At 39.9% G+C, this 26,011-nt stretch overlaps 3 protein-coding genes across 9 annotated transcripts in view; 2 read left to right on the top strand and 1 right to left on the bottom strand.

Annotated features, from left to right (window-relative positions):
- The first annotated feature begins 5,381 nt into the window (after nucleotides 1-5,381).
- pgd (phosphogluconate dehydrogenase) lies at nucleotides 5,382-10,640 on the top strand. Its single transcript, XM_026154469.2, has 13 exons — nucleotides 5,382-5,537; nucleotides 5,945-6,020; nucleotides 6,109-6,288; nucleotides 6,382-6,447; nucleotides 6,530-6,648; nucleotides 6,734-6,803; nucleotides 6,894-7,028; nucleotides 7,142-7,331; nucleotides 8,252-8,382; nucleotides 8,558-8,691; nucleotides 9,215-9,314; nucleotides 9,811-9,933; nucleotides 10,127-10,640. The coding sequence occupies exons 1-13, from the start codon at nucleotides 5,530-5,532 to the stop codon at nucleotides 10,244-10,246; spliced, it is 1,452 nt and encodes a 483-aa protein (XP_026010254.2). The 5' UTR covers nucleotides 5,382-5,529; the 3' UTR covers nucleotides 10,247-10,640.
- Nucleotides 10,641-16,904: 6,264 nt separating this feature from the next.
- On the bottom strand, nucleotides 16,905-22,314 carry tardbpa (TAR DNA binding protein a). Of its 6 annotated transcripts, none has more exons than XR_013904201.1 (7): nucleotides 21,267-22,314; nucleotides 20,456-20,619; nucleotides 20,197-20,337; nucleotides 19,686-19,856; nucleotides 18,887-19,403; nucleotides 18,344-18,490; nucleotides 16,905-17,507 (listed from the first exon to the last, which is right to left on the bottom strand). XR_013904201.1 is itself a non-coding variant. In XM_080295225.1 (6 exons), exons 1-6 carry the CDS (start codon nucleotides 21,505-21,507, stop codon nucleotides 18,396-18,398), a joined length of 933 nt encoding a protein of 310 aa, XP_080151351.1. In that variant the 5' UTR covers nucleotides 21,508-22,314; the 3' UTR covers nucleotides 16,905-18,395. The 6 variants fall into 6 exon arrangements, 2 of the variants coding, with proteins under 2 accessions (XP_080151351.1, XP_026009533.1); XR_013904202.1 differs by having other exon boundaries at nucleotides 19,283-19,403; XR_003270790.2 differs by having other exon boundaries at nucleotides 19,319-19,403.
- ciroz (ciliated left-right organizer protein containing ZP-N domains) overlaps nucleotides 22,143-26,011 on the top strand; it is a 30,521-nt gene continuing 26,652 nt past the window's right edge. Inside the window, exons 1-9 of one of the 2 annotated variants that reach the window (XM_026153744.2) lie at nucleotides 22,143-22,282; nucleotides 23,187-23,280; nucleotides 23,361-23,443; nucleotides 23,521-23,622; nucleotides 23,713-23,837; nucleotides 23,948-24,091; nucleotides 24,188-24,226; nucleotides 24,357-24,494; nucleotides 24,582-24,666. In XM_026153744.2, coding sequence (XP_026009529.2) covers nucleotides 23,249-23,280; nucleotides 23,361-23,443; nucleotides 23,521-23,622; nucleotides 23,713-23,837; nucleotides 23,948-24,091; nucleotides 24,188-24,226; nucleotides 24,357-24,494; nucleotides 24,582-24,666 — 748 coding nt within the window. In that variant the 5' untranslated portion in view covers nucleotides 22,143-22,282; nucleotides 23,187-23,248. Of the gene's footprint in view, nucleotides 22,283-22,430; nucleotides 23,281-23,360; nucleotides 23,444-23,520; nucleotides 23,623-23,712; nucleotides 23,838-23,947; nucleotides 24,092-24,187; nucleotides 24,227-24,356; nucleotides 24,495-24,581; nucleotides 24,667-26,011 lie in introns of those variants that run through there. The other variant, XM_026153746.2, reaches the window with a different exon arrangement.

Below are 26,011 nucleotides of genomic sequence, written 5' to 3'. Positions count from 1 at the left end.
AAACCTAGCTCCAAGAATAATTTTCACCGACAGTTCTGAGATAAGCTGCATGTTATTCTTGGATGCGGTTGTAGGACCGGCTTTAAAATCGCATGACAAAAATATCATACACATTAAAAAAAAACTGTATCACCAACGTAGCCTGGACAACATTTGCTAGTTAGATGAAGTCAGCTATCTCATCGTAGCATATTTATATGCATATTTATAATCATACGGTTCTTGGAGTGAGTGCATACACTCATGAAGTTTAGTAACTTCCGGTCACTGCAACAAGCCCAGGTACAGTTTACCGACGGATGGGTGCAGGACCTTGAAACGCACCGTGTAGAAAGTAAAGACCATCGTACGTATCATAAGTTTACCAGTCTCACAAATTGTCGTCATAAATACACATTCCTTAACCGTTTATTAATATAACCTTTGAGCTCAACGGTAATTAATTAGTAGTGGAAATAATTTCTGGTACCCATCACAGAAATGTAGCAGTGACAATAATACTGTATGCTGTAATCGTACTGGGCAATTAGTGATACAAAAAACCTGTTTTATCCTGTGAATAAAAGTATGTGTTTTTGTCAATGTACCATAATAACAGAAGCGAAACGCAATATTGTGTCAGGACAATTCACTATTTATGCACAATAAATAAAGGAGCATAGCGCGACAATTTCTGTTCAGCGCCAGACTTGCTTGTAACCTATATCACTAATTATGTTATGAAAATGACGTATTAACTACTAAAAAACACTGACCTTCGTGTAAATGCTTGGAGCAGACTAACCTGTGAGCTGGAGGGTTCTGGGACGTTATATTTGGTCTTTGAATGGCTGCAATCCAGACCATCCGTCGCGTCTTTGTTACTTCGGAAACATGGCTCGAACAATTTCTCTTCAACAACGTAATCCGATAACAACCGATCTCTTTACCCGTCAGCTTCTCGTGGCTGTCATGCGACCGGCTATTGCAGTTAATAATACAACGGCTTCTTGTGTTTCTTTTTATCGCTGTATAACTGATTTTAATTGAAAGCCTGCGTGCGCTAGTACCGCTTGCCACGAGTTCCCAGAATCCTTTGCGGTTCTACCCGTGAATGACGTCACATTTTCAATCTCTAATATAATATAATATGCATGTTAAATTTTATATTTGGGGTAAAATATCAAGTCTTTTCAAGTAAACCGGTTCAAGTCCAATTCAAGTCCCAAGTCATTGGTGTAAAAGTCCAAGTCAAGTCACAAGTCTTAGAACATTTTTTCAAGTCAAGTCTAAAGTCATAAAATTAATGACTCGAGTCTGACTCGAGTCCAAGTCATGTGACTCGAGTCCACACCTCTGGTGTGTGACATAGAGTACCGGACAAAAAGGATGTTGAGTTCATTCTCTGCTGAGGGTCCAGCTGACACAGAGGATGTTCCTTCTCCATCATGTCGGTACATAGGGCAGAGAAAACATAAGCTGTTATCAGTGTCAGCAAACATTTCACCCTTTTTGTTAAATTAAATACACAAATTCATTTTTGCTTTGGGTGTCTGCGGCTGCTGGAAAACTGAGCTAAATTTGCACCTCTAGCTTGTCCAACAGTGCATAAAGCGTTTTATGAATACTAGGATAGATTCATCAGGCTTCTGTTTACACATAGTTACTGCATTTAAGTCAATTTTGTCTCTGGACATTGTTAGCAGGAATTTCTTTAGATTCTTAAAGAAATCGGCGACTTTGTCATTATTTACCCTCCTTTTGTCCATAGCGGTAACATTTGATGCATCACGTCGCGGCATTCTATCATATATTTTCTACAGGACTTTTTAAGCAGACTACTTTTCTTATCACAAATGATATTCAACATTTCTACTGACCTGTTTTCTGGCGATAATCGTTCGGGATAAGGCTCCGAAAAGAAATTAGAATGCATTGAACTTCTTAAGTTGTAAACAAAGTCAGTCACATAAGCACTCCCGCATGTTCTGGATACGTGATCATGGACGTCTTCACCGATTCGCGGATGTAGGTTACACGTAACCGGAAATGGGAGTTGTACTGAGCCGTTATTTGAGACTTTATTTTGTATTTTATTAATTTTTGGTTTTACAGGTACTTTAGATTTTTTTATCGGACCTGTCTGTGGTCTTTGAATAATTCTGACCCATGTTCAGTGATTTCCAGAGGGGTTTACACGCTAGGAGGATTTAGGTTAGTATTTTCGCTGCGGCACAGCTGAGGTCACTTTAAATTTATTGCTAGCAATTTTTTGTTTGTGTGAGCAACTCTCACTTAGCGAGCAACTTCTCGCTTAACGAGCAACTTCTCGTAAAACAACAGGCAACTTCCTGTGTCTTTCTGCTTTTAATTTACTGCTTTTAACCCTTGTATGGTAATCGGGTCTGTGAGACCCGTTTTCAGTTTTCTTTCGTTTTTTTTTTTTTAACAAAATTAAATTTAATTATTTACTAGCTTTCTGTGAGTGAGCAACTTCTCACTTTTTAACGTACGTTTCAAGATAACAGGCAACTCCCTGTGTCACTCTTTGATGAGCAACTTCTCACTTAACGAGAAGTATTTAAGACAACAGGCAACTTTCTGTGTCACTTTTTCTGAGTGAGCAACTTCTCACTTTTTAACGTACGTTTAATTAAACAATTAATTATTATTATTATTATTATTTTTTAAACAAAATTAAAATATTCAAGACAACAGGCAACTTCCTGTGTCCACCAACACCACACAAGGGTTAATTTACTTTATTCGGGGACTGAGGAAGTCAGTCAGTGTATCTCTCTGGATCACTAAGTGAAACTTCGTCAGCATATCCCGTTTTTTTATGGATTCGGGGACTGAGGAAGTCAGTCAGTGTATCTCTCTGGATCACTAAGTGAAACTTCGTCAGCATATCCCGTTTTTTTATGGATCGATCACTGAGAGAGGTATAATATGGTCTCTATATAAATATGAAAGACACATATTTACCTTCTGTCAGGATCCCACTTCTGACACCAAAATTGAAGGAAATTGCCTTCCCGGGTTTCCTCCGTGGCGTGAGCGATAAGCAGAGTTTGTCCTTTCCTTATAAGACTCCTAATTATTCAAAGTAACACTCAGGTATGCCATTCAGCGTGTTAGTACGAGCTCGGGAGCAGCTTGGGAGAACAAGAAAACAGAGACTGCTTTAGGTTGCCCTCCCAATCGACTCAAAGGTTTATTTGATACACAGCAGTTTATATAGATGAAAAAAAGGTTCGTGTGTCAGCTTTCCCAGTTCAAACCGGTACAGACCAAATAAGGAAACGTCTTCCTGCCTTGTGAGCAAAGAAGTATCCTGTGTGTAGTTTATCAGTTCAGCTACAATTTATGATCATCCCAGCAAAATACACTCCTAGACATAGAATACAGAGTTCTTTCATCAGTGAATTCTGAAACGAACCACCTAGCCTTTAACGAGCCTTTTCCAGGAGATAAAGAAAAGGGAGGATGGGAGTAAGGAAGTGGTCTCATCTCTGTGGTGTTTTCGACCTTGAGGTACCAGCTTGTGAGTCTCACATTAATTCTTGGGTCACAGAGAAAGAGAAAAACAACTAGTAGATCGGCCTTATTGAGTAACAGTTTTCCTGTATAAAACAATATCCTGTAAATGCTTACCGTGGTATCAAAATATCATAACAGAGACCCTCTCCCAACACGGCTGCACCCAGTGAACAACAGTGAGACACTACTGACAAATGCAGGCAGTGGTATACATCTACCCTGCTGTCAATCACACACGTTGTCTCCTACTGTCGCCGTTCCTGCTGTCGGGACTGGGTCGCCACATCACGCTGACCGGTCAGTCTCCGCTGCGTAATCGTGGGGGTGTGACCCTTCTTTTCGGCTTGGCCTTCCTGCCTTCCTCTTCCCATCTGGGGCCTCTCTGCTTCCACTGCTCAGCTTGCTTCCGTTTCATAAGTCCTATAAACGGCTGATAGGACACCTCTGGACACACCCATGCCTCAGCAAGTGATCACAATCAGCTAATTTCTCCCATGCCCAGCAAATCCACAGTGGATTAAAACAATGTAAAATAACACACTAAAAACATGTGACACAAACAGCATAAAATCATGCAAATAAAAACTACACTTACAAATAAACACTAAAATCTGAATAAAACCAATATAAAAAATAAATACACATTTCTACTGTGTGAAACTTACATGCATCACCAACTGAACCTTTATGTTAACGTTTAAAGCTCCAACTGAACCTCATTTAATTTTGCTTAGCAAAGTACTTTTCAACTCTAATAATTAGTAAGAGTATATTTCTTATCATCTTATTATCTTATCTTATCTTCGTTCACAGCACAGGAACACCCACTGACACACTCCGCACACTGGTCCTCAGTTTTTCAGATGCCATTTATTTCCATTATACAGAAGAAAAGACAAACATTTCAAACAAAGACAGCCAAGAACGTCTTTCCTGTGCCAGAATGTGTGAAATAAAACTTAACATGAAAAGAATCGATGTCTACTCCATCCATATCCTCTGTCTGTAATGCATTGAGCTAGTTAGCAACAGGAAAATTGACTGAAATTATTAGATTGTGCTGTTGCATAATCTACTAAAAATATATAGGCAATTCTTCTTCTAGAAAACTTGCTGGGCGTGTAATCATTTCAGTATATATACTGAAATCATAAAATTTAGATGTTGTGATAAGAAAGACATTTGCTAATGATTCTTTTAAAAAACAGCTGAAGACATTTTTATTTAGAAAAGCATTTACTTAATTTCCTCTTATGTTGTTTTTATTGTTTTACATTGCTGTTTTGTTTACTGTTACATTGTTTTATATTTCCATTAAGCACTTTGTGATTTTTATCTGTGAAAAGCGCTATATAAATAAATTTTACTTACTTACTTACTAAACGGCTAACAAATGGGCTTATCTTCTGCATTTGTGATTAAAAGATGAAATACACAATGTACTTGTTCAGATTTTCACCAGAGAAAAAGAAAACGGGATTCATTGACTTATAGATATATAGACATATAGTCTATTGTGGCGCAAGCGCAGCTCTCAGGTCTGACGCATTTGACCGCTGCCAATAGAAACGAGGTGTCCAACTGGGAGACTGACAAGGCAAAATCATCAAGTTAAAATGTTGTTCTTAAACTTACTAGTCAAAACAAGTTTGACTGTCTCGATACTTAAAGAGGAAAATCCATTTCTGAAACAGGTCCCTCATCAAGCAGACGTATGGCGTGCACTGAAGCTTCGTGAGTGACTTCCGGGGAAGCCAACAGGAAAAGCCATAGCTCTGCTCAGAATTCTAGACCAATCAAATTTAGCCTCGGACGTGGCTTGTTTGCAGAAAGCTCTTCGATTGGTTCTTGCTCTACGTGGGCGTACCTAAGAGTCTCAGTCAAGTTTAGATGAGAACGAGGAAGTGGAAAACGAGCAAGGAGGAAATCTGAAGGAAAGGACTGGTGTGCGAGCTCGACTGTCATTTTAATACAGTTACTTTACAGTTACTTTGCCCACAGAACACAATGGCTGAGTAAGTCCTTCACTTGTTTCTTCTTCTGTTGTGTCTTTTTTGTACAAAGTCGGGGCAATAGAAAGGTTATACCTACTAGTTGAGGTTCTTTTGTTTTTCTCCTTTGCTGAGAGTAATCTTCTTTAGTAGTTAATGCTAACGGTGCTGTTATCTGACCGGGGTCAGCTTTAGAGTTTGGTAGAAATATGTGTGGTCTGTGCAGCACTGAATTGGGTGATGGTCGCTATGGACTCTGGGAAATTAAAGGGATCTTCGGAGTGAGGACTCTGAAGCCCATGTTTTAATTTACTTGAAATAAAAATACACTGGATGACTTGCGGGATAGTAGACAGAAGGCTGTTTTGATAATTACCCTGAAGCCAGACTATCCGATCTTCTCACCTGTGATGTGATTCTTATTTCCTCAGAGCAGACATTGCACTAATTGGTTTGGCCGTCATGGGCCAGAACCTCATCATGAACATGAATGACCACGGCTTTGTGGTAAGTTGATGCCTCCTGTGTGTGTTGCTGCTACTCCCTGCATAACCTGTTCCACTTTTCTTTCACTCATTCAATATCTTTCCAACAGGTCTGCGCTTACAACCGTACTGTGTCCAAGGTGCATGACTTCCTGCAGAACGAGGCTAAGGGCTCCAAGGTGATTGGAGCAGAATCTCTGGAAGACATGGTGACCAAGCTCAAGAAGCCCAGGAGGATCATCCTGCTGGTCAAGGCTGGACAGGCTGTGGATGACTTCATTGACAAGCTTGTGAGCAGTCAGTCCTGAACTAGGCTAAAGTTTAGAAACTGCATCCAACCTGCATATATTTATTGGGTTTGTACTACATCTGTTAATTCTCAGGTTCCTCTTCTTGAGGCTGGGGACATCATCATTGATGGTGGCAACTCTGAATACAGAGACACGACAGTAAGTCATAAACATTCACTGTGGAGCAAAACCTCTTTATTCCAGAGGATATCACCATAGCTCATGCACTTCTATCCTATAGCGGCGTTGCAAGAGTCTGAAAGAGAAGGGCCTGCTGTTTGTTGGCAGTGGAGTGAGTGGTGGAGAGGAGGGTGCACGCTATGGACCCTCACTCATGCCTGGTGGGCATAAAGAGGCCTGGTAAGTCATCAGCTTCATTTCATGTGTGTTAAAAATCAGTGAACATTTATCTATTTCAGAGTGTAACTTAATGTTTATTTTATAGGCCATACATAAAGGAAATCTTCCAGAGCATCGCTGCCAAAGTTGGAACAGGAGAGCCTTGTTGTGACTGGGTGAGTGATGTATATTTAATGTTTATTAAATATATATTTGTTGTTATTATTATGCCAAATCATCTAACAAATATTGTGTGGCTTGAGCAGGTTGGCGATGAGGGTGCGGGTCATTTTGTGAAAATGGTCCATAACGGCATTGAGTATGGAGATATGCAGCTGATCTGTGAGGCCTATCACCTGATGAAGGATGTCTTGGGTATGGACCATGATGAGATGGCACAGGTGCGCTTGTTGTACTTCTATGACACCACTTTCACATTTGTCTGGCAGTATTAATTATGTAAAATATAAAGACAATATGTGTTTTTTGATTTTTTTGTTTTGTTTTTTTTAAGGCTTTTGACAGCTGGAACAAGACTGAGCTGGACTCCTTCCTGATTGAGATCACAGCTAACATCCTTAAATACAAAGACTCCGACGGTAAACATCTGCTGCCCAAAATCCGCGACAGTGCTGGACAGAAAGGCACAGGGAAGTGGACGGCCATTTCAGCCCTCGAGTACGGGACACCTGTCACACTGATCGGTAAGAGGAAGAAAGGAGGCTTAAAGCAATGAACTACTCATAAAGGCTAGTGTCATGTACCAATGCTGCAAAAGCCACTTATCAAATTACCCTTTAATGATCAGATTTCTTGGGCTTATACTTTGGATCTGTCAGCTGGCAAACACAGCATGGGCTGTGAGCTTCTTTTAGAGAATGTGATCAATATGTTGTTGCCTGTAAGAAGCTTGAAGGCTATTCTGATGGCCTGTGCATGTCAGGTGACATAAGGGGGATTTGGCTTTGGTCTTTGCTGTGACTGTATCATAGTCTGTTTCATAAACAGACCTAAACAAGAAGCAAGCTTTGTATGATTAACTTTAAAAGCATGCAGGGTAAACTATATGGAAAATGTACCCACAAGTGAGATTTTTTTAAATTGCTGTGTTTGCTTGTTCCCTGTCTGTGTTGGATACCCTGCTGTGATAGAGAGGGATGGGTGCAGAATAAAAGGCTTCATTGTGTGAGAACTAAGCCCATCAGGGCGAAGCAGTATGCACAGGAGGCGCTCTCACCCAGCAGGGATCACATTCCTCACTAGGACAGTTTTTACGTTATAGAGCAGTGCAGGTTTTAGCAAGTCATGCTGACCCAACAGGTTTTTTTTTTCCTACTGTCCTCAGTTAGTGGCAAGGAAATGATCCTCTCTAATCTGGGAAACCTTGAGTTTTGTCTGCCGTAGCTTTGGCACGCCTGCTTTACCAAACACTATTGCAAACACTGCTGAGTCATGCTGTCGCTCGAGCGTTTTTGAGATCTCGGGAAACCTAAATTACTATTTAAAAAAGAAAAAAAAAAGCTGGGCAGTTAGTTTATGTGACACTCAAAGCGGTGTGTGTAGTATATGCACTAATGCTGTCCCTCTTCTTTCCTCTCCCTTCTTTCATCCTCTTGTCTCCCAGGGGAGGCTGTCTTTGCCAGATGTCTGTCTTCTCTAAAGGATGAGAGAGTGGAGGCCAGCCGCAGCCTGTCAGGGCCACAGGGGGTCAAATTCAGCGGCAACAAGGCTACCTTCCTAGAAGACATCAGAAAGGTAAAACCCACAGTAAATGCATTTACTCTAAATGGGCCAGTTTAGGGCAGCATGCCACAGAGAGGCCAAAGTAAAAATGTTTGCGCACCCTTTGAGACTAACAGGTATCAGAAGTGATGAATAGAGATTTTAAACACTGAAAGTAATATGAATTGTTATGTTTTCATTTGTCCAGGCCCTGTATGCGTCCAAGATCATTTCCTACGCGCAGGGATTCATGCTGCTGCGCCAGGCAGCCAACGAGTTTGGCTGGACGCTCAACTATGGTGCGATCGCCCTGATGTGGAGAGGAGGCTGCATCATTCGAAGGTACTTTTGCCCTCATGTGTCCACACAGCATAAGTTTGCCTCACTTCCATGTTGTGCAAAAGTTTCAACACTGTTGTCCAAACAGTGGGGGCGAGAGCCCTTGTTAAGAAAGCCCAACAAAAACAGAAGTTTTTGTTGCTTAAGATTTAAAAACATTTGAGTTGAGCTGCAGTTTCTTTAAGTGCAAGGAAAACCTTTTGCAGTGCCAAAAGGTTTTAAAATTGCCTTTTTGTCAATGCGTTGTGTTGTAATGTTGAAGTGAGAAAAGAGAGGAACAAAAGGACTCTTCCCATAAAATCATATAGAGAGACAAGAATGAGGAAATTGTGATTGTGACACTGGTTTACTTTGTGTAACCTGGCACAGTTGTTGTGTAATCGTACATTTAACACTCATAATTTGCAGTGTACAGTCACCAGCCAGCTAATGGGGATGAAGTTCTCAAAGGGCATTGAACTTTGTTTAAATGGAGTTTTTATTACAGTATGTCTGGAGAACATTAACACTGCTTTTCCTCTTCCAGTGTCTTCTTGGGTAAAATCAAAGAGGCTTTCGACAGGAACGCTGAGCTGCAGAACTTGCTGCTGGACACTTTCTTCAGTAACGCTGTGCAAGACTGCCAGGTATGAGGAAGGAGGAAGTGGTCAAGCAATAACCTGCAATCACCACATTGACAAAGGCACAAAAAAACAAGTTATTTCCTCTTTTTTTTTTTTAAATAAATATAGAAAAGGAGTGAAGCAACAGTACGACTTGTCTTGTAGTCACCAGCCCTCTGGTCGATTTGTGATATAGTGGTCTGGGTTCCATTTACATTAAACTGATGAACTAATTCAAAGTGTGTGAAGATGATCAGAATTGAATCCATCCCAATAGACCCAAGTACACAATACATTTTTTTTTCTTCTCCCCCTCCAACTTTACAGGTTTTTCCTTTGCAAGTTTTGCAGTCATAGTGAGTCCTGCAGAATTTGAGCTGATGAAAAATGCTGCAGTGATTGTTTTGGTTACCAAAAGCCTTGAGATGACCTCTAATTTATGACCAGGTTCACAGTGATTTAATTTGGTCCTGTAAACAAACTTAATTATGTCTTCATTCTGTTTACTCTCCTGCTGTAGGAGTCATGGCGCAGAACAGTCAGCACTGGAGTCCAACATGGCATCCCCATGCCCTGTTTCACTACCGCTCTGTCCTTCTATGATGGCTACAGACATGACAAGCTGCCTGCCAACCTTCTCCAGGTAACACAATTCTAGAAACGGTTACGCCTCCACTATAGGAGGTGTATCACAATAAAAGATCCCTTGTAGCTCGAGTCTTGTGCTGGAATCTAGATGCTATAAAATCCTTTTTTCATATCGTGAATCTTTTGGTTAAAATATTTTAAGGATTTGCAGATTTTAAAAAGGTAACTGTATCTGGCTTTGTTTTTAGGCTCAGAGGGACTACTTTGGAGCCCACACATATGAGCTACTCTCAAACCCCGGTCATTTCATCCACACCAACTGGACAGGTCATGGTGGAAATGTCTCCTCTTCATCCTACAATGCTTAAGGGAGATCTTCACGACACCCAAAAACAAACACGATGGAAGACCGAGGACGAGGGGACGTTATCAACAAGTGAAGATTTTAAACATTCCATCTTTCAACTTTCCACCATCTAGGACCCAGAATCTACTTAAACCAACTTTTTACTTCTCACAGAGACTTGTTGCGGTTATATTTATCAAGAGGTGGAACAATAGATTATGTGCACTGTAGACACCTCCTGTGTATTTTGATGTAGTCAGAGGGGATGTGTGACTCCATCTTGATATTACACAGGCCGCCAGGATACTGTTCCACAGTCATGTTGGGCACGGGGTCCACGGTGTTAACACTGGATTAAGGTGAACCCTTGCACTATGCTGTGTTAGGCTAAATAAAGATTTTCAATCCCTCTATAATTAGCTTGAATGGTCCTTAACTGTCTGGATGCTGTAAACAGGATTGAAGTGTGTGTGATACTAAATAAGGCAACAAGTTCCAGAGGACCGTGATATATAATCGTGACCTGCATTTTAAAGGCAAAGACATTCTGATCTACATAACCATTTAACACTGATGAAGACATAATTTATAAAACAACTTTATTTTAAAAATAACAAGTAGCTCCACACGTCTGATACGGTGGAGTTTTACACCACATGAGAACTCCTGATGCAACCCTAAAGGGGATGTGTCTCCGGTGGGAATTGAACCAGCAATATTTTGCTTGCCAAGTGAATGCACTGCCAATTCCAGATGGTAAGAATAATTAAAATCTGTAGCTACACGTACCGATCTGTATCAAAAGAATATCAAAAATATTAACAGGTCACCACAGTGAAATGACAAATAAACCATTTCATGTGTTGTCTTTTCAGAGGTTGTCCAGCAGGTGGCCCTAAGACCCTGACACATTTCTTTACACATGCACAAACTCATGTTAACACTACTAAACCCTTCACTGTTTTAGTGGACACCAACGTGGAGACTTATTCAATGATACTGTAGCATACAGTACAATAAACTGTGAGACAACACAATGTTAGGTATGCTCTACAATTTAAATAACATGGGAAAAACTGACTTCAAATTCAGCAGGTCACTATAAAAATTACAGCACAAGTTCAAAGACTCATTTAAAACTCAGCATCACAAGTTTCCCTAAGGTGACATTACTGTAACTGATTTAAAGTATTAAGATGCTGTAGTGTCCGGCCTCTATATACTCATACATTACTATAATACAGTGAACACAACACCATCATTAAACCCTATCCTGGGTCTGGACTGTTTAGGATTGGCTTTGTAACCTTAGAAACAATTCTTAGATAAATAAACCGCTGTTTATTGGGTAAACTGCTCATCAATGCAAATAGTTAATCAGCCAGTCAGATAGCAGCAAATCAATGCATGCAGGCAACCTATTGAAATTCAAACCAAACATCAGAATGGGGAAGAAAGGTGATTTAAGCGACTTTAAACGTGGCAGGGTTGTTGGTGCCAGACAGGATGGTGTGAGTATTGCCAAAACTGCTGATACAAGTAGATTTTCCTGCACAATCATCTCTAGGGTTTACAGAAAATGGTCTGGAAAAAGAAAGTAGCAAGTGAGCAGCAGTTCTCTGTTGATATCAGAGGTCAGAGGAGAATGGCCGAACTGCTTGTAAGAAGGCAATAGAGCGGCCAAATAACCACTCATTACAACTAAGGTATGCAGAAGAGCATCTATGAATACACAAAACCTCAAAGCCTGAAGGAAATGGGCTACCTCCTGCAACTCCCACGTGTCTTCAGTCAGTATCACTCAGAGGCCTTTAGCCTAATTTTTTAATCTGTGCTTTCATAAAAGTGTTATTTTTAGACATTTACTACTACTGGAGAGAAGAGACGTGGGGTGTAAAGCCTGTCAAAGTTTTTAATATTTTGTCTTCAAAACTGGAAAATGGCCAAATGTCACTGGCTTTCATTTAGCCAGCTCCTCGTGAGCACTTATTTGGCTGGAGACGTTTGTTTTAGAAAAAATGTGCTAATTGTTTGAGTTGCAGAAGGTCGTTTTTTAGCAAGACAATGGCTGCTGCAGCAGAAGTAGTTCTCAAAGAAGTGCTTAAAACAACACTTTTCCAGAGACAGTGGGCGGCATACACAACATGAAAGCATGGAGTTGTATCAGTGTTTCAGGTTGCTGGTGGTGTAATGTTATTATAGAGTTCACTTTAGGCTCTTTAGTATCAAATGAGCATTGTTTCACCTTATCCACAGTGTACCTGATGGCTGCTTCCATTAGGATATAACCCTATTGAATTGAATTGAAACAGAGTCAGATCCCGGATGTACATGTCAGAAACCTGCAGCAACGATGAGCTGTAATCATGTCAATAAGGACCAAAATCTTGAAGGCTTTTTCATCACCGTCCTGAATCTGTGCTTAAAAGACTTAAAACATTTCTGAAAGCAAAAGGGGGCCCGACACAGTACTAGTAAGGTACATCTAATGAAGTGAGTGTGAATATTCAACCTCCTAAGATCTGAACTCTTTTAAGGGTAATAATTTTTAATTTCTCTTTGCTATTTGGGCTGATTGGGGCCTGATAAGATCAAAAACAAAGAATTATCTTTTTACCTGATTTTGCTCTACAAGCGCCTGATAGCTGCATATGAGGATATTCGTTTTAAATGTCAATAGAACAGTGAATAGAATAGAATAGAATTAGAATTCAACTTTATTGTCATTGCACATGCACAGGTACAGGGCAACGAAATGCAGTTTGCCTCCATCCAGAAGTGCTTTAGTGATATAGATATATTACAATATATATTAGCAATAATATAGATATGTGAGTATATTACAGAAATGGGTCTATTATGGTATGTTATAATGTATGTTGTGAATATTCTATAACTATAAGTATGTACAGGCTGTAGTGAGTACAAGCTATGTACAGGCTATGAACAGGATATAAATATGAAAAACTATACAGAATATGAAATAAATAACTTTACAGAATCTGAGATATACAGCTATACAGAAATGGGAACTATGCAAGTTGTAAACAGTTGTAGGATTAAAGATTATCGAATGTACAGAATGATTATTTACACAGAGCTATACAGTAGTGCAGTTAAGATAAGTGAGGGTGTAGATCAGGGCTGCCCAATCCCAGTCCTCGAGAGCTACCGTCCTGCAGCTTTTAGATGCATCCCTACTCCAACACAGCTGAATCAAATGAATGGCTTGTTATCAGGCCTTTGCCAAACACGATGGCATGCTGAAGAGGTAATCAAACCATTTGATTCAGCTGTGTTGGAGTAGGGATGCATCTAAAAGCTGCAGGACGGTAGCTCTCGAGGACCGGGACTATCTACACCCCTGGTGTAGATAGTTTCTACAGAGGCTATATAAAGTGCTAGTGGTTGTGAGTGGTGGTTCAGTCCATGTTATTATTGTGTGTTTGAGGGTACAGTTGTCCATTGTGGGTGTCTGTATGTTCAGTCCATGTGTTAACGTGGGTCAGATGTCAGGAGGCAGAGTTCAGGAGTCTGACAGCTGTGGGGAAGAAGCTGTTCCGGTACCTGGTGGTCTTAGTCTGGAGGCTCCTGTGGCGCCTCCCAGAGGGCAGGAGGGTGAAGAGTCCATGTGATGGGTGACTGGGGTCTTTGATGATTTTCCCAGCCCTTTTCAGACACCGCTTCCTGTAGATGTCTTTTATGGCAGTGGCAGCACAATGTCCTTGTAAGTGGATATCAGGCCCTTGTAGAGCAAAATTTTGTACTGTGGTCCAGCCAACCCAAAATGTGATGTCCACATATGTGGACACTGGGTCTTAGGAGGTTAAAATGGGATGAGCACTGAGAGCAGATGCTGCTTCCTGGTGGTGTTAAAGTAATGACCAAAAAACAGCAACACTTTCAGCTGTGAAAGTTGAATACAACTCCACAGCTTTAATTACCTTCATTTCCTGTACTGGTCTAGTTAGCTGCCCATTAAAAGCATAAAACACCTTCTCACCTTAAACACATTCAACTCTCCAGAATTACTCACCTCAGTTTCTACGTTCATAAAGTGTATTTTATAACTATCTTGATTTTTAAAAAAAAAACAACCCAAAAAACCAAAATGTAATCCTTTAAGCACTTCAGGCTTGTCAGGAAATTCCCAGCCGCTGTAAAAAGAGTCTTGTGCTAACAAGACTGCTTTAACTCGTACAGCAGTGATGGTTGTTGTACCTGACAGGAGTGTGTCACAGCTGTTATTACACCTGCTGTTAAACAGTAAACAAAGCCTCGCCTCAGTGCACCTGCGCTGCAATAGCTTTGGTGATTACCATATTGATGTTAACATCAGGCTTTCATTTGGCCATCTTGGGACGCTTCAAAGAGCTCATTTGACTCTTCATGTCAGAGCTTTGATCCTGAAAGGGTACACAGCAGAACAAAAACAATATAAACTCCGTCATTTCAATGCTTAACTACATATATACACTTCGAGTACCATAAACATGCAGCTTTATTATCAGAGCGAGGCTCGCTACAATAGGGCCTTGTATTCTTAATGCGGCCTGACGCCATGCAGGGGTTGCATTAGAGCACAAGAGGCTGTTAGAGCTCAGTTAAGGCAGGGCAGGTGCAAGATGACACCTCTGAGTCATGTGCAGACAAAGCAGGCACCAAGGAGACACCAGACAGCGTGATGACGATGCAGGAGGAGGAGGACTGGATGACGGTCAACACTGATTTTAGTCAAGATCAAACCCCAAATCAGAATCATTTCTATGAATCATTTAAGACACATTAAAAACAGCGTTTTACATACAGGTCCAGTGCTGAAAATTTATGTGGTTTCATGGGCCCTTAAAAAGCAAGCAGCTCAGTAATTGTGCTTGTGTACTAAAATACTGGCTGGCAAAGCTTCGTTAGTTAATTTTCTTAATTTAAAAGGCAGAAGATTTTAGTTTTTTAAAAATTCATCTTTAGAACTTGAACGTTTATTGTAGTCAAGTACATTAAAGTAAATTACAAACTGGTTATAATGAAAGAAGTTATCACACAATGCAGTGGTGGCTCATTGTTATTGAGATAATACAAATACAGAAAGTCACAACTCTTAAGTGTTAAAGGCTTGAATACTTCTGCTTCGTGACATAAAGCAAATTAAATACAAGTACAAAACATAATGATAGATTATGCTTTCTAAATGTTGTGTAAAATTTCAAAATTACTTATAGGAATAGCAGAACAGAAGAAACAGCTTTGAACTCTGTGCTTACATCACAATAAATCACAAAAAAAAACCCCATAAAAATGCGTGGGTATGTGGAGAGAGGTTTAATTTGGATCGAACTGACGTCAATTGGAAGTGCGTCACGCTTGAGGGTGTATGAATGAGGCTGCAGGGCTTAAAATATGATCTAACTAACTGAGACTGAGTGCAGCAGGTGTAGTAAGAGTGAGATTATTTTGTCTGGTACGTCAATATTACGCTCCACCAACCACTGACAACCTGGGACTGATGGAACAAGAGGTTTGGGCGTATGCACACTTGGTTCTCCACTTTAATTTTAATTATAAAAACAAAAATCTAGGTACAATTTTGCTTGCAAGTCATATGAAAATACAGAATTTTTTCTCATAGACCCATTTGTTTAATTCAGATAAACAGTCCTGGTGCATACCTCTGACAATACAGCAGAGAGCACTCTCAGAAACCAGACTGCATCCTGGAAAAGATCAGGCTGAGACAAATTCCTCTGGAAAACCTTTGCAACCTGCTTGCAGTGGGAGAAACCACCTTAAATCACACTGTGAGAAAGGTTATTCTCTATGGGGAATGAGTTCTAGGAGGACCTTTTAAAGATCATGGCTATGTTATGTTTAAGCACAAGGAAAATATTTAAACCCACTATCTTGTACTTCTGGTATTATTGCAGAGTAATTCTGAGAGATGTACAGACTTCTCTGTTATTCATTTAATTTTTTAGGTAAAACTTAAACTGATCTGGTTTTGATGCCCTTTTTCAGTTCTTAAAAATCACAATTTCTGCATTTATGTACAGTTTTAATGAGCTCATCTCAAATAATTTCACACCAAAAATAAGTTTGCAGAAACCTTGTCAGACAGCCCATAAAAACACATGGTTTCCACACATTATTAAAAGTAATTTAGAGTGTAAAAGATTTTAGATAAAAGTTGTTTTGTTTTTGGAAAAAAAACCAACAATCTGCTTTTACATAAATACAACCTTTAGAGACGCATTCCAGATTGTCAACTGATGATTTGTACGTTTAGTTTCATAGTAGTCTTGAGTGTGCAGAGAAATTTTCACAAACTCTTACAGCCGTTTAAAAATGGAAAGTATCAACAAATTTTAATATATGAAGGGGATGTGAGTCCTGTCCAACAATCAGCAAAAACTGTACAACAGCACCATCATCAGGAGGAAAATATAAATTACATCCACCAACAAAGACTGTAAAATTCTGTTTATATAGTCAATCTTCTATATACATTATATATGAGCTAGCTTTCTGCAGGATGCTAGAGCCGTTTTAACAAAAAGACTAAATCTGAACTGTATCCGTGTTTTCAAATAAATCCTAAAAAGAGATATGGATTAAAAGCAAGGAAAACTAGAGATTATGGCCTGAAAAAAAAGTCACATTTTATCTACATTGAGAGACCACAATGATTAAAAACTCCAAACCTTTATTTAACAATGCAATACTAATATGTCAGAATACAATGTGTGAATTGCTGCTGTTCAGTCAGTTAAGTCCCTTTGATGAAAAAAAGAAAAAGAACAGCCAGGTGATACATTTCAGTCACTTAACAATCAAGGTAAACAGAACTAGACAGCTTCCTGCTACACCGATATCATTTTTAACCACATCAAACACCCGACTGGTTAATACTTTGATGTCAGTGACTGTTGGGAGACAAAAGAATAAAGTGTTTACTGACAAACACCCAGTTTTAGAAAGGCAAGACCTGTCTCACAGATTGGGGACCAGACAAAGGAATGATCGCTGCCAAGCAGCAGGTGTTACTTTCGTCCCAACTGTGACATCTTTATGTATGACAAAAAACCCAAAAATACCTTGATTGTCACAGAGTATGGTCCGCTCTAAATTTGGTGGTCCAAGGTTTCTTGCAAGTGAGGTGAAGAAGATCCTTTTCAGGATTAAGGTTCATTGTGGTTTGCACCGGCACACCCAACAAAGGCTTCGTCTTCCACGCAACTGACTCCAACCTTCATTCAGACGAAAACCTGGGCTTTCCGTGTCCGAGGTCCCTATACATGTGAATTAAAGTGTTGGCAGTTCAATTAATGTAAAGTAAGTTAAAAATAATTGACTATCAAGAGGGCATTATACCTAGTCAAATTCAATTTTATTTCAGACTTCCCTTTATTCACAAAACATAGAAAATGCATTCGTAACCACTTCAAACACAAACTTTCAATGGGAACTTGTCAAACATTCACCACATCAACTTCTGAGCTCGCTTTCAAACTTCAGCACTCTTTCAGTGTCCCGCAACCCCACCCACCCACACAGACTTCACTAGCACAAGGTCACATTTTCACACAGAGAGGGTGGTAACAAGGAGAAAGTAAAGCACACAACCAGACACAGCATTCACGTCAAATCAGATAGCAAGAGAAGGCTACAAAAGGATACAAATACTCATAGCACTTGACATTTCACTGTGATTTTAAAGATTTAAGGTTGATAGAAAACAATGAGAGAAAGAGACCGTAGGGATCTCGAGATGCAATAAATGTCCTTGTGATGGGCATGGTGAACACACTCGTACTGGTTTCTTCCTCTCACACTCGCACAAAGCCACAGGTTCTTCTCAACTCTCGCAGGCATTTGTCTCTTTTGAATTAAAAAACAAAACAAACCAAAAGAAAAACAAACAACAAAAAAAAGAAAAAACTCCGCACCAACAGTCCTACTCACACCGCTTTCTTTCATTTCGCTCTCCCGTTCGCTCACTCTCACTCGGGCCAACACCAATCCCACTCACTGATCTCAAAAAGTGACAACAGCAGACAAAATTTCTATATCCCAAAAATTAAAAAAAAATTAAAAAAGGGGGAGAGGAAAAAAAGACAACACCCACCGTCTAATACAGTATATGCAGAGTGAAGCTGTGTTCTTGGATGACAAAGCATTTACACATGGGAGGAGGGGAAATGATACTGAGATCTGTCGAACATTGCTGCCAATGAGGCGCTTCCTCCCGGGAAATTGGGAAAGAGTTGGTGAACTGCAGAAGAGATTTCCATGAAGGCGTTTCCAAAAGATGTCAAACAAAAACAAAGATAAAATCAAATGCATACATACATATATATATACTTATATGTAATTATAGAAAGCCCATCATTTCACAAGAGGCAATCAGGGGGCTCTTGAGATACTCGTGCATGTTTATAAATTATTTTATCCTGCATGCACAGTAAATTTGTGTAACATATTCTCAAAAAACAAAACCAGGTAGTGTGGCAGCTTCCACTAACAAACTACACTTCTCACCCATTCAATGCATGACTACGTAAGTCACACACAAGTATAAATTTCCTCTTTAACAAAATAAAAGGCAGTGTATTTTTTCTTTTTTAAATAACATAATATCTAAGCCATTCCCCCTCATATGTATACTTACCAGGTCAGCCTTATAGCAACAGAAAGAGTTAGCTCGTAGCTATCTACATTCCCCAACTAGAAGATTTAGACTCCATAGATGCACCAAAGCCAGAGCTGAAGCCGCTGCTGGAGGCCGTGTTAGTGCCTGGAGCCCAACCAAGGCTAGCTGAGTTTGGGCTGCTGTAACTGGTGCTCGCAGAGCTATAGGTCTGGTCTCTGGTTGTAGTGGCTGTGCCTGCCGTTGTGGTCAGACCCTGCTGGTTAGCCAGCATGCCCATCATTCCCCAACTGCTCTGCAGCGCTGCCTGAGCAGCCGCGACCATGGCTGGGTTTAGACCCAGAGCCCCGAAGTTAACCCCTCCGCTACCGCTGCCTAGTCCACCGCGATTACTGCCATAGCCCTGATTGAACCCACCAGCCCCAAAACGCCCTCGATCCATCATTTGCCTACTATTATTGTGTTTGGGCTCAGCATTGGAGATGTGCACACTGACACCCTTGATGATCAGGTCCTCTCCGCACAGAGCTTGGGCAACCTGAGAAAGAAATGAGTTACTAAGTCTGTGTATCTCTTTTTTCTTACAGGTAAATAAATACTCCGTACACTATAAATACCAGGTATCATGAGGTATTTACAGTATAAATCTGTAATTGAGCTCTCATGTTTTCCACTACTACACCAAACTTATATGCATATAATTACTGATATTAAAGATTTGTTTTTGTTTTATCTAAACATACATATTAGGTCTTTCTCACTCTTCCTGTATAATACCATCTACTCATATTCAAAGGCCGTCATTTAAGGTCACTCTTACCTGGTCATCAGCAAATGTGACAAAAGCAAACGCCCGGAAAGGTTTGGGAATGAAGACGTCTGTGACTTCACCATACTGCATGAAGTACTGCCTCAGATCATCGGTTGTCATGTCCTCTGTGCAGCGACCAACAAAGATTTTACGGCTGCGCATCGGCTCATCGGGACATGCCTGAAAGGAAGAACGGGCACCACCATTTCATTTTAAGTCACGCTGCTCAACAATCCAGATTCAGTTTTACAAAAGCTAATCAACATTTGTAACCTGTGTTAAACGTTTTTTTAAAAATCCACTGCAATGACTTTAAAACGCCTGCTTGTAAGTGTGGAAACCCAATCCTTATCTGAAGTGAATGTATTTTAACGTGTGACACAGATCAACAAGCAGTAACAGGTGCTGTAAGCCTACATATAAACCTAAAAATGAATTTATACCAAACCTTATTCACTGAAGAAATCAATTTCTACCAAAGCACTTCTTTGAGACACGGTAAAAATCGTGCCCAACCCACCTTTGAATTGGGAAGTTTACAGTCACACCATCTCCCGTCAATCATGTGTCTCTGAGCGATGACTTTGGTTTGCGTCTCGTAGTCGGTGAACCGGACGAACCCAAAACCTTTTGAATTGCCAGTTTTTGCATCTCTCTTCACCTGAAAATGGGCGAGGTGAGCAAATTCATTAGTACACAAACAAAAGTCATACCCTTGTTGCGCTCAATGTCTAGAAAAGAACTGAGAAAACATTCACAGTCACATGACACATCAATACCTGCACCATGATGACCTCTCCAAAGGTACTGAAATAATCCTTGAGGTCTTGTTCTGTTGTTTTCCATGGCAACCCGAGGACAATAAGATCCGATGTCTTCTGAAAGCCCCTTTTAATTTTCACAACTGTGGCAGCGTCTATTTCTTCCATCTTTCTTTTGTTATCTATGAAGAATAAATAAATCATGCCAGTGAGAAAAAAAGCAATCAAAAACCCTTGTCTTATACATTTACAAAGCTCCCCTAAATTAAAAAAACCCAAAAACAAACAAAAAACTGAAATACAACTGTGTTTACTATTTCAATAACATGTTGCCATAACAGCATCAACTAATCTGTTATAATTTTCCACAGTTGTCACAACCTTGCTGCAGGATTTGATCACATTCAGTAAGCAAGCTATTAAATACAGAGCTTTAATCCAGTTCAGTCACCTGCCTCACAATGTTTTTTTGTTGGTGTCATTTGTGTTTTTTTTAGACCAATCTAATACAGTAATCTCTCTTTAAGGTATCTTTTGGAGGCTCCAATTTGTGATGCTGCTGAATTTTGTAATATAATACTACTGTACAGTCACAAACATTTTTATACGAGTTAAAATACAGCGCAGGTGTTGGGCAAAGCAGCTTCACTACAATATGAACAACACCTTTATGTTCAAATTTGGACCAATCCCGAGGATTAAAGCGTTAATTGTAATACGATGTATTGATACTTTTAACTAGTTATAGTCAAATCAACTTAACAGGCAGTTTGTGGGCAGGGTTGTCAATTTGCTTACATGTTTATAATGACACAAACACCTGGCATACCTTTGGGGTAATTGACAATGTACACTAGGTTTCCCCAGTCGTTCTCCGGTGGGTGCAGGACACCCTCCACAAGCCGGACTCCCCTCATGCACTGGGTCTCTGGGTTTCTGTATCGCAGCCCGCAAGCCCCTGGAAACTGCGCTGCTACAGATGACAGCAAAACAGTGCCATCGTCCTCTGACGGGATCTCCATGGGTTCTTCATTTTCTTCCTCAGCCACCCGAATGTAAAGCTCTGACATGGTGTCCAGGATGGCTGAGCTCTGGTCCAAGCACGGTCAGCTGAGAGAGCTCAAGTTATCAGTAAACACCGGAGTGGTGCGAGCGGATCTGCCCCTGGCTTTTAGTTTACTTCTGTTAACTGTGCGCGAAGCTAATGTAACACAAGCGCAGACACGCGAACTGCGTGAAACAGTCACTCTGCGACTCTTTCGCGTTTAACAGCTGGTGGCATGAAAGCCGGGACGCTTTCTTTGCCAGAAATGACACTCGTAAACAAGTTAGCCAGCTAGCCACTGAGCTAGCACACTCAAGTCAGCTCGAAAAATGAATGGCCGTCCAGTTTTACAACGCGCTGTCAACAAATACACGACTCCTCCTCGTGCTTACGAGCGCGTGGCCGAAAACTGTACGTCAATAACAACTTCGACGAGTTATCGACTTCGACGCAATTTCACCACCAAAGCGAGTATATCAATACAGCTGCACGCGGCTAACCTCTTTTAACCTCAAGCTAGCTAACAAAATGGCTGCTGATGCTCACCTTGTAAAGATGACATCATCGACTTGGGAGGGTGCACTCTTATTTGTGGGGCTGCCAAAAAATTAATTTGAAAACGTTTTCTGAATAGATTAATTTTTGACTATCAATTGCCAGTTACCGTTTGTGAATTTAAGTTAAACCTAATCTTCCTTATTAGTTTACATTCATCAAGTGTCGTAACTTGTTTGTGCCAAGGATAATGCTCCCGAGTTACCCTTTGAAGTCTCACAGGAAGCTAGGAGCCCAAACAAAAGGTGTGTAATGTTTTGAAGAAATTAAAAAAAAAGAAAAGTCCGACCGATGTTTTGGTAAGCCAGTATTATTGCCCGATATTGGAGACAGAGACAGAGACTAAAACTTCCGGTCTTCGTGGTAATTTTTAAAGCACATCACTGACACAATAATAAACAATAGGAACCAAATCTAATCGTTTTCAATGTTAAGTAACTCTAACTGTATTTACAATTCGTTTTTTAGAATTTTTTTTTATGTAACTCCCTAACAATCTGTACATAAAACCCTGTACCCTGACATAAATGAATGAACAAAATGTTTTCGAAATGCATACAAACAGAATTTACAGGATAGAGGGAAATAGCTGCAGAAAATTAATAAAATATGTGCAAACATCCATGCAAATACAGTTTGTAAGGCAAACACTGAGCATGCACAATTCTTATGAGCTTGAAAGTCAACATTTGGTATGACAACCTTTATTCTGCAACACAGAATAAGCCAAAAAAAAAAAAAAAGACGTTTTTTTGGCTGACAGCAGTTTGAGAATCAACTTGTCAGGGTAAAATACCATTTCTACCTGCTAAATTCAACCAATAAAATGATCATGTGTTTTTGCAACAGGCTGCTAGTAACAAAGTGCCTAAAGACGCAATTTAATAGAAGGTAAAGTAAAGTGAGATTTTATTACAGGGGCAACAATCTCTGCATCGATGTCAAGAAAGCAATAAAGGTTAATAAAAGGAGGTCACTGGAAGTGAAAGGGGTAATTCATGATGGATGACAAACACAAAAGGACACAATCCTGTAAAGTTTATTTTCACACATGCTCAAAACAGCAATTGTTCTTTTATTTTTAAGCTTTTTTTCTCACTTGCCTTTTAACAAAGCAAAGTAAACACACCTGTGCTTTAACCTATCCAGGCCAGTGACACCACCTCTCACCTACAAATAAGACTATCCACAGACGTTTCCATCACTTCACCATGGATCACATCAGAGTAGGCATCCTTGCTATGTGAGTAACAGCGATATGTATAAATGTTATATCTACATCGTCTTTCAAATATAAGCTCCATTCGATGCTCTTTTCTACAGTTTTTTGCAGTGTTTTATCACAAAGAGCGCATTTTTCATTCAGAAACAAGAATGGATTCAAACTTCTGCAGCAAGATTAACAGGTGAACATTTATTCACTTATGAGCTAAAGCTGTTATGTTCCTAGTGTTTGTGAGAAATCTACCTGCTGCAATTTCAGAAGAAAATGTGGTTTGCTTTCCTGAATACATGGAGATGTGGATGCACAGTGCAAGAATTGAGGAGTTCAGGGTCTGGCTGTCGAGGGCGCTAAGTATCCAAGGTATATCTTTATGACAAGATAAATGACTTTAAAAAGCATTCATTTAATGTTGAACATGTCATTTCTGAACCACTGCTTGCTTTTCACAAGCCAACCTTGCATCTCTGGACCACCTGAATCTCCAGCTGTCTGCCTGTGGATTCTCACTGCAAAACGACCCCGACGATAACTACGTTTTTAGAGTCAGCTACACCGGGTGTTTTGTTTGGCAGCAGGTTTGGCATTCTTTTCTGAAATATGCAATCCATATCTACAACCTCAAATCTTTTAGCCTTGCACTTGGGCTTGGTGGTGATAATGATCTGTGTTTATATTGACTTTTCAGAATGGCTTTAATGTCTTAACATTAAATTTGGTGCGGAGGATGAATCGATTTGGAAGCCTGCATCACAGTTTCACAATGAAGTGCCCTGTGATGTCTGTGGTGCAAAGCAGAGAGCAAATCCGCTGTGACCCTGAATATGTTCAGGTAACAATGAACATTTTGCCACATTTCAACCTAACTGTATTTATATATTAGGATTGGTTTGCTTTGTTACTAGAAATAATTTGTGTGTGCCCTCAGGTGATCAGAGAAATTCCCTATGGAAACTGGGATAATGAGGTAGTAATTACATTCAGTGCCTGGAATTCTGATTACCTTCTAAATGATCACAATTTTGTCTGTAGATGTTTAATGTTTGGAAAGCAAGTCTAACTTTTTGTTTGTATTTATTGTCTGATTTTTGCTGCAGCTGCAGTGGTCGCTGTGTCTGGACGATCACCTCCTTGTAGCTCTGGAAGATGCCAGCTTGATTCAGATGAACATTGATGTGAATGTAACAGACATAAGAGTTCAGGGCAGGAGGAGGGAGATCTTAAGGCCTGTCAATGTGAGACTTCACACAGCATTATGCCACCTAGTGACTATTGTTAGTATTACAACTGAAATGTACTCAATTACTGTTTGGTTAATACAGATAATGGAAAATGAAGGGGAATTTTTGGATTTGAAGCTGGTCAGAGACAGATATGCCTACAGTATGGAAGCAACTTGTCCAAAAGGTGGGTAACAAGGACAGAATTGGAGCTGGAAGTTATTTTTCCTTTAAAAAAAAAAAAATTAACCAACAACAATAGTGAGTGTTTGAGTTTAATTAGAGCAGGGGTGTCAAACACAAGGCCTGGGGGCCAGAAGCAGCCTGGCACAGACTCCAGTCGGGCCCACTGGGTGGCTTTGGAAAACGTAAAAGAGGGCATAAATGTTGGACTTTTAACAGTATTTTCATCTGTGTTACAGCTTTTACAGTTCAACAGCTACAATTTTTCACTATCTATTATAGAAATATAGTATGTTTTTTTTGCAGTTTAAGAAGAAGGTTAATATTCTGTAAAATAACAAAAACCTGTCACTGTGCTGACCTTTACATCAGTAAAAATCACTTGGGCTATTTTTTGTTTAATGTTGATAAAAACATGTGGGGTGGGGACATTTGCTCTTTTTCTCTCTTCTAAAGAGAACGGATCAGTTATAAAAATGTTAAAAATACTTAAATGTAAAAGTCCTGAATCCAAAGCCAAAATATTCTTAACTCCAAAGTATTCACAGTAGTTGTGTATGTGGTCATAGTTTGAACTAAAGCTACAAAGTTTCAGCTTGGTCCAGTGGATTCAAGGTCAGATCCAAAGGGTCAAATGTTCAACATTAACTGAACAAAGTAACATGATTTTAAACACGAGGATTGTTGCAGTCAATGACTGGGTAAAATCTAGAGCCCATGGAGCTCTCTAAGTGCTGTGTTTCCTCCAGTGAGATGCTAGGCCAGGTCTTCAGTTGCTGCTTGTTTGTGGGTCTTTCTGCCTTCAGTTTTGTATTTCTTAACTAAAAAACATGCTGCGTTGGGTTGAGATCAGGTGACTGACTTGACCATTGAAGAATATCAGATTTCTTTCCATTGAGAAACTCTTGGGTTACTTTGCATCATTATCAATCCACAGTTCATCCTCATACTTCTATCAGGAGTCACATCATCAGAAAATACTCGTGATTCAGTGTCCGTGGCAGTCATACACATCCATACCAAAACACTGCCTCGACCTGTTACCTCTGATTCTGCATAATGTTCCTATTCTCATCATTCTGGTACAGGTTTACCAGAATGATGAGAATAGGAACAGTATGAGAAGTTTACCAAATCTTGATTTTACCAGAACCATGCAGGCTTTTTTAGATGTTTTCTGACAAAGTCTAATCCAGACTTCTTCTTGAGGTTAACCAGTGGTTAGCACCTTGTTGTAAATCCTCTGTATTTACATTAATGACGGTTCCTCTTGATTGTGGACTTTAACAATGACAAGCTTACCTCTTTGAGACTCATTCCTGAGTTCATTAGATGTAATGAAGCTGCTT

Source organism: Astatotilapia calliptera, chromosome 20, assembly GCF_964374335.1.
Source record: "Astatotilapia calliptera chromosome 20, fAstCal68.1, whole genome shotgun sequence".
Taxonomy (NCBI): Eukaryota; Metazoa; Chordata; class Actinopteri; order Cichliformes; family Cichlidae; genus Astatotilapia; species Astatotilapia calliptera.
Note: the sequence above shows the minus strand (reverse complement) of the source record. Positions and strands in the feature narration are given on the sequence as shown.

Bases quoted from the DNA above. Each gene is read 5' to 3' on its own strand.
- pgd (XM_026154469.2), top strand. The intron at 6,289-6,381 runs GTGAGCAGTCAG...GTTAATTCTCAG, and splicing joins ATGACTTCATTGACAAGCTT to GTTCCTCTTCTTGAGGCTGG. The intron at 9,934-10,126 runs GTAACACAATTC...CTTTGTTTTTAG, and splicing joins TGCCTGCCAACCTTCTCCAG to GCTCAGAGGGACTACTTTGG.
- tardbpa (XM_026153748.2), bottom strand. From the start codon at position 21,507: ATGTCAGAGCTTTACATTCGGGTGGCTGAGGAAGAAAATGAAGAACCC. The intron at 20,620-21,266 runs GTATGCCAGGTG...TATTCTTCATAG, and splicing joins CATTGTCAATTACCCCAAAG to ATAACAAAAGAAAGATGGAA. The intron at 19,857-20,196 runs GTGGGTTGGGCA...TCTTCCTTTCAG, and splicing joins GTAAACTTCCCAATTCAAAG to GCATGTCCCGATGAGCCGAT.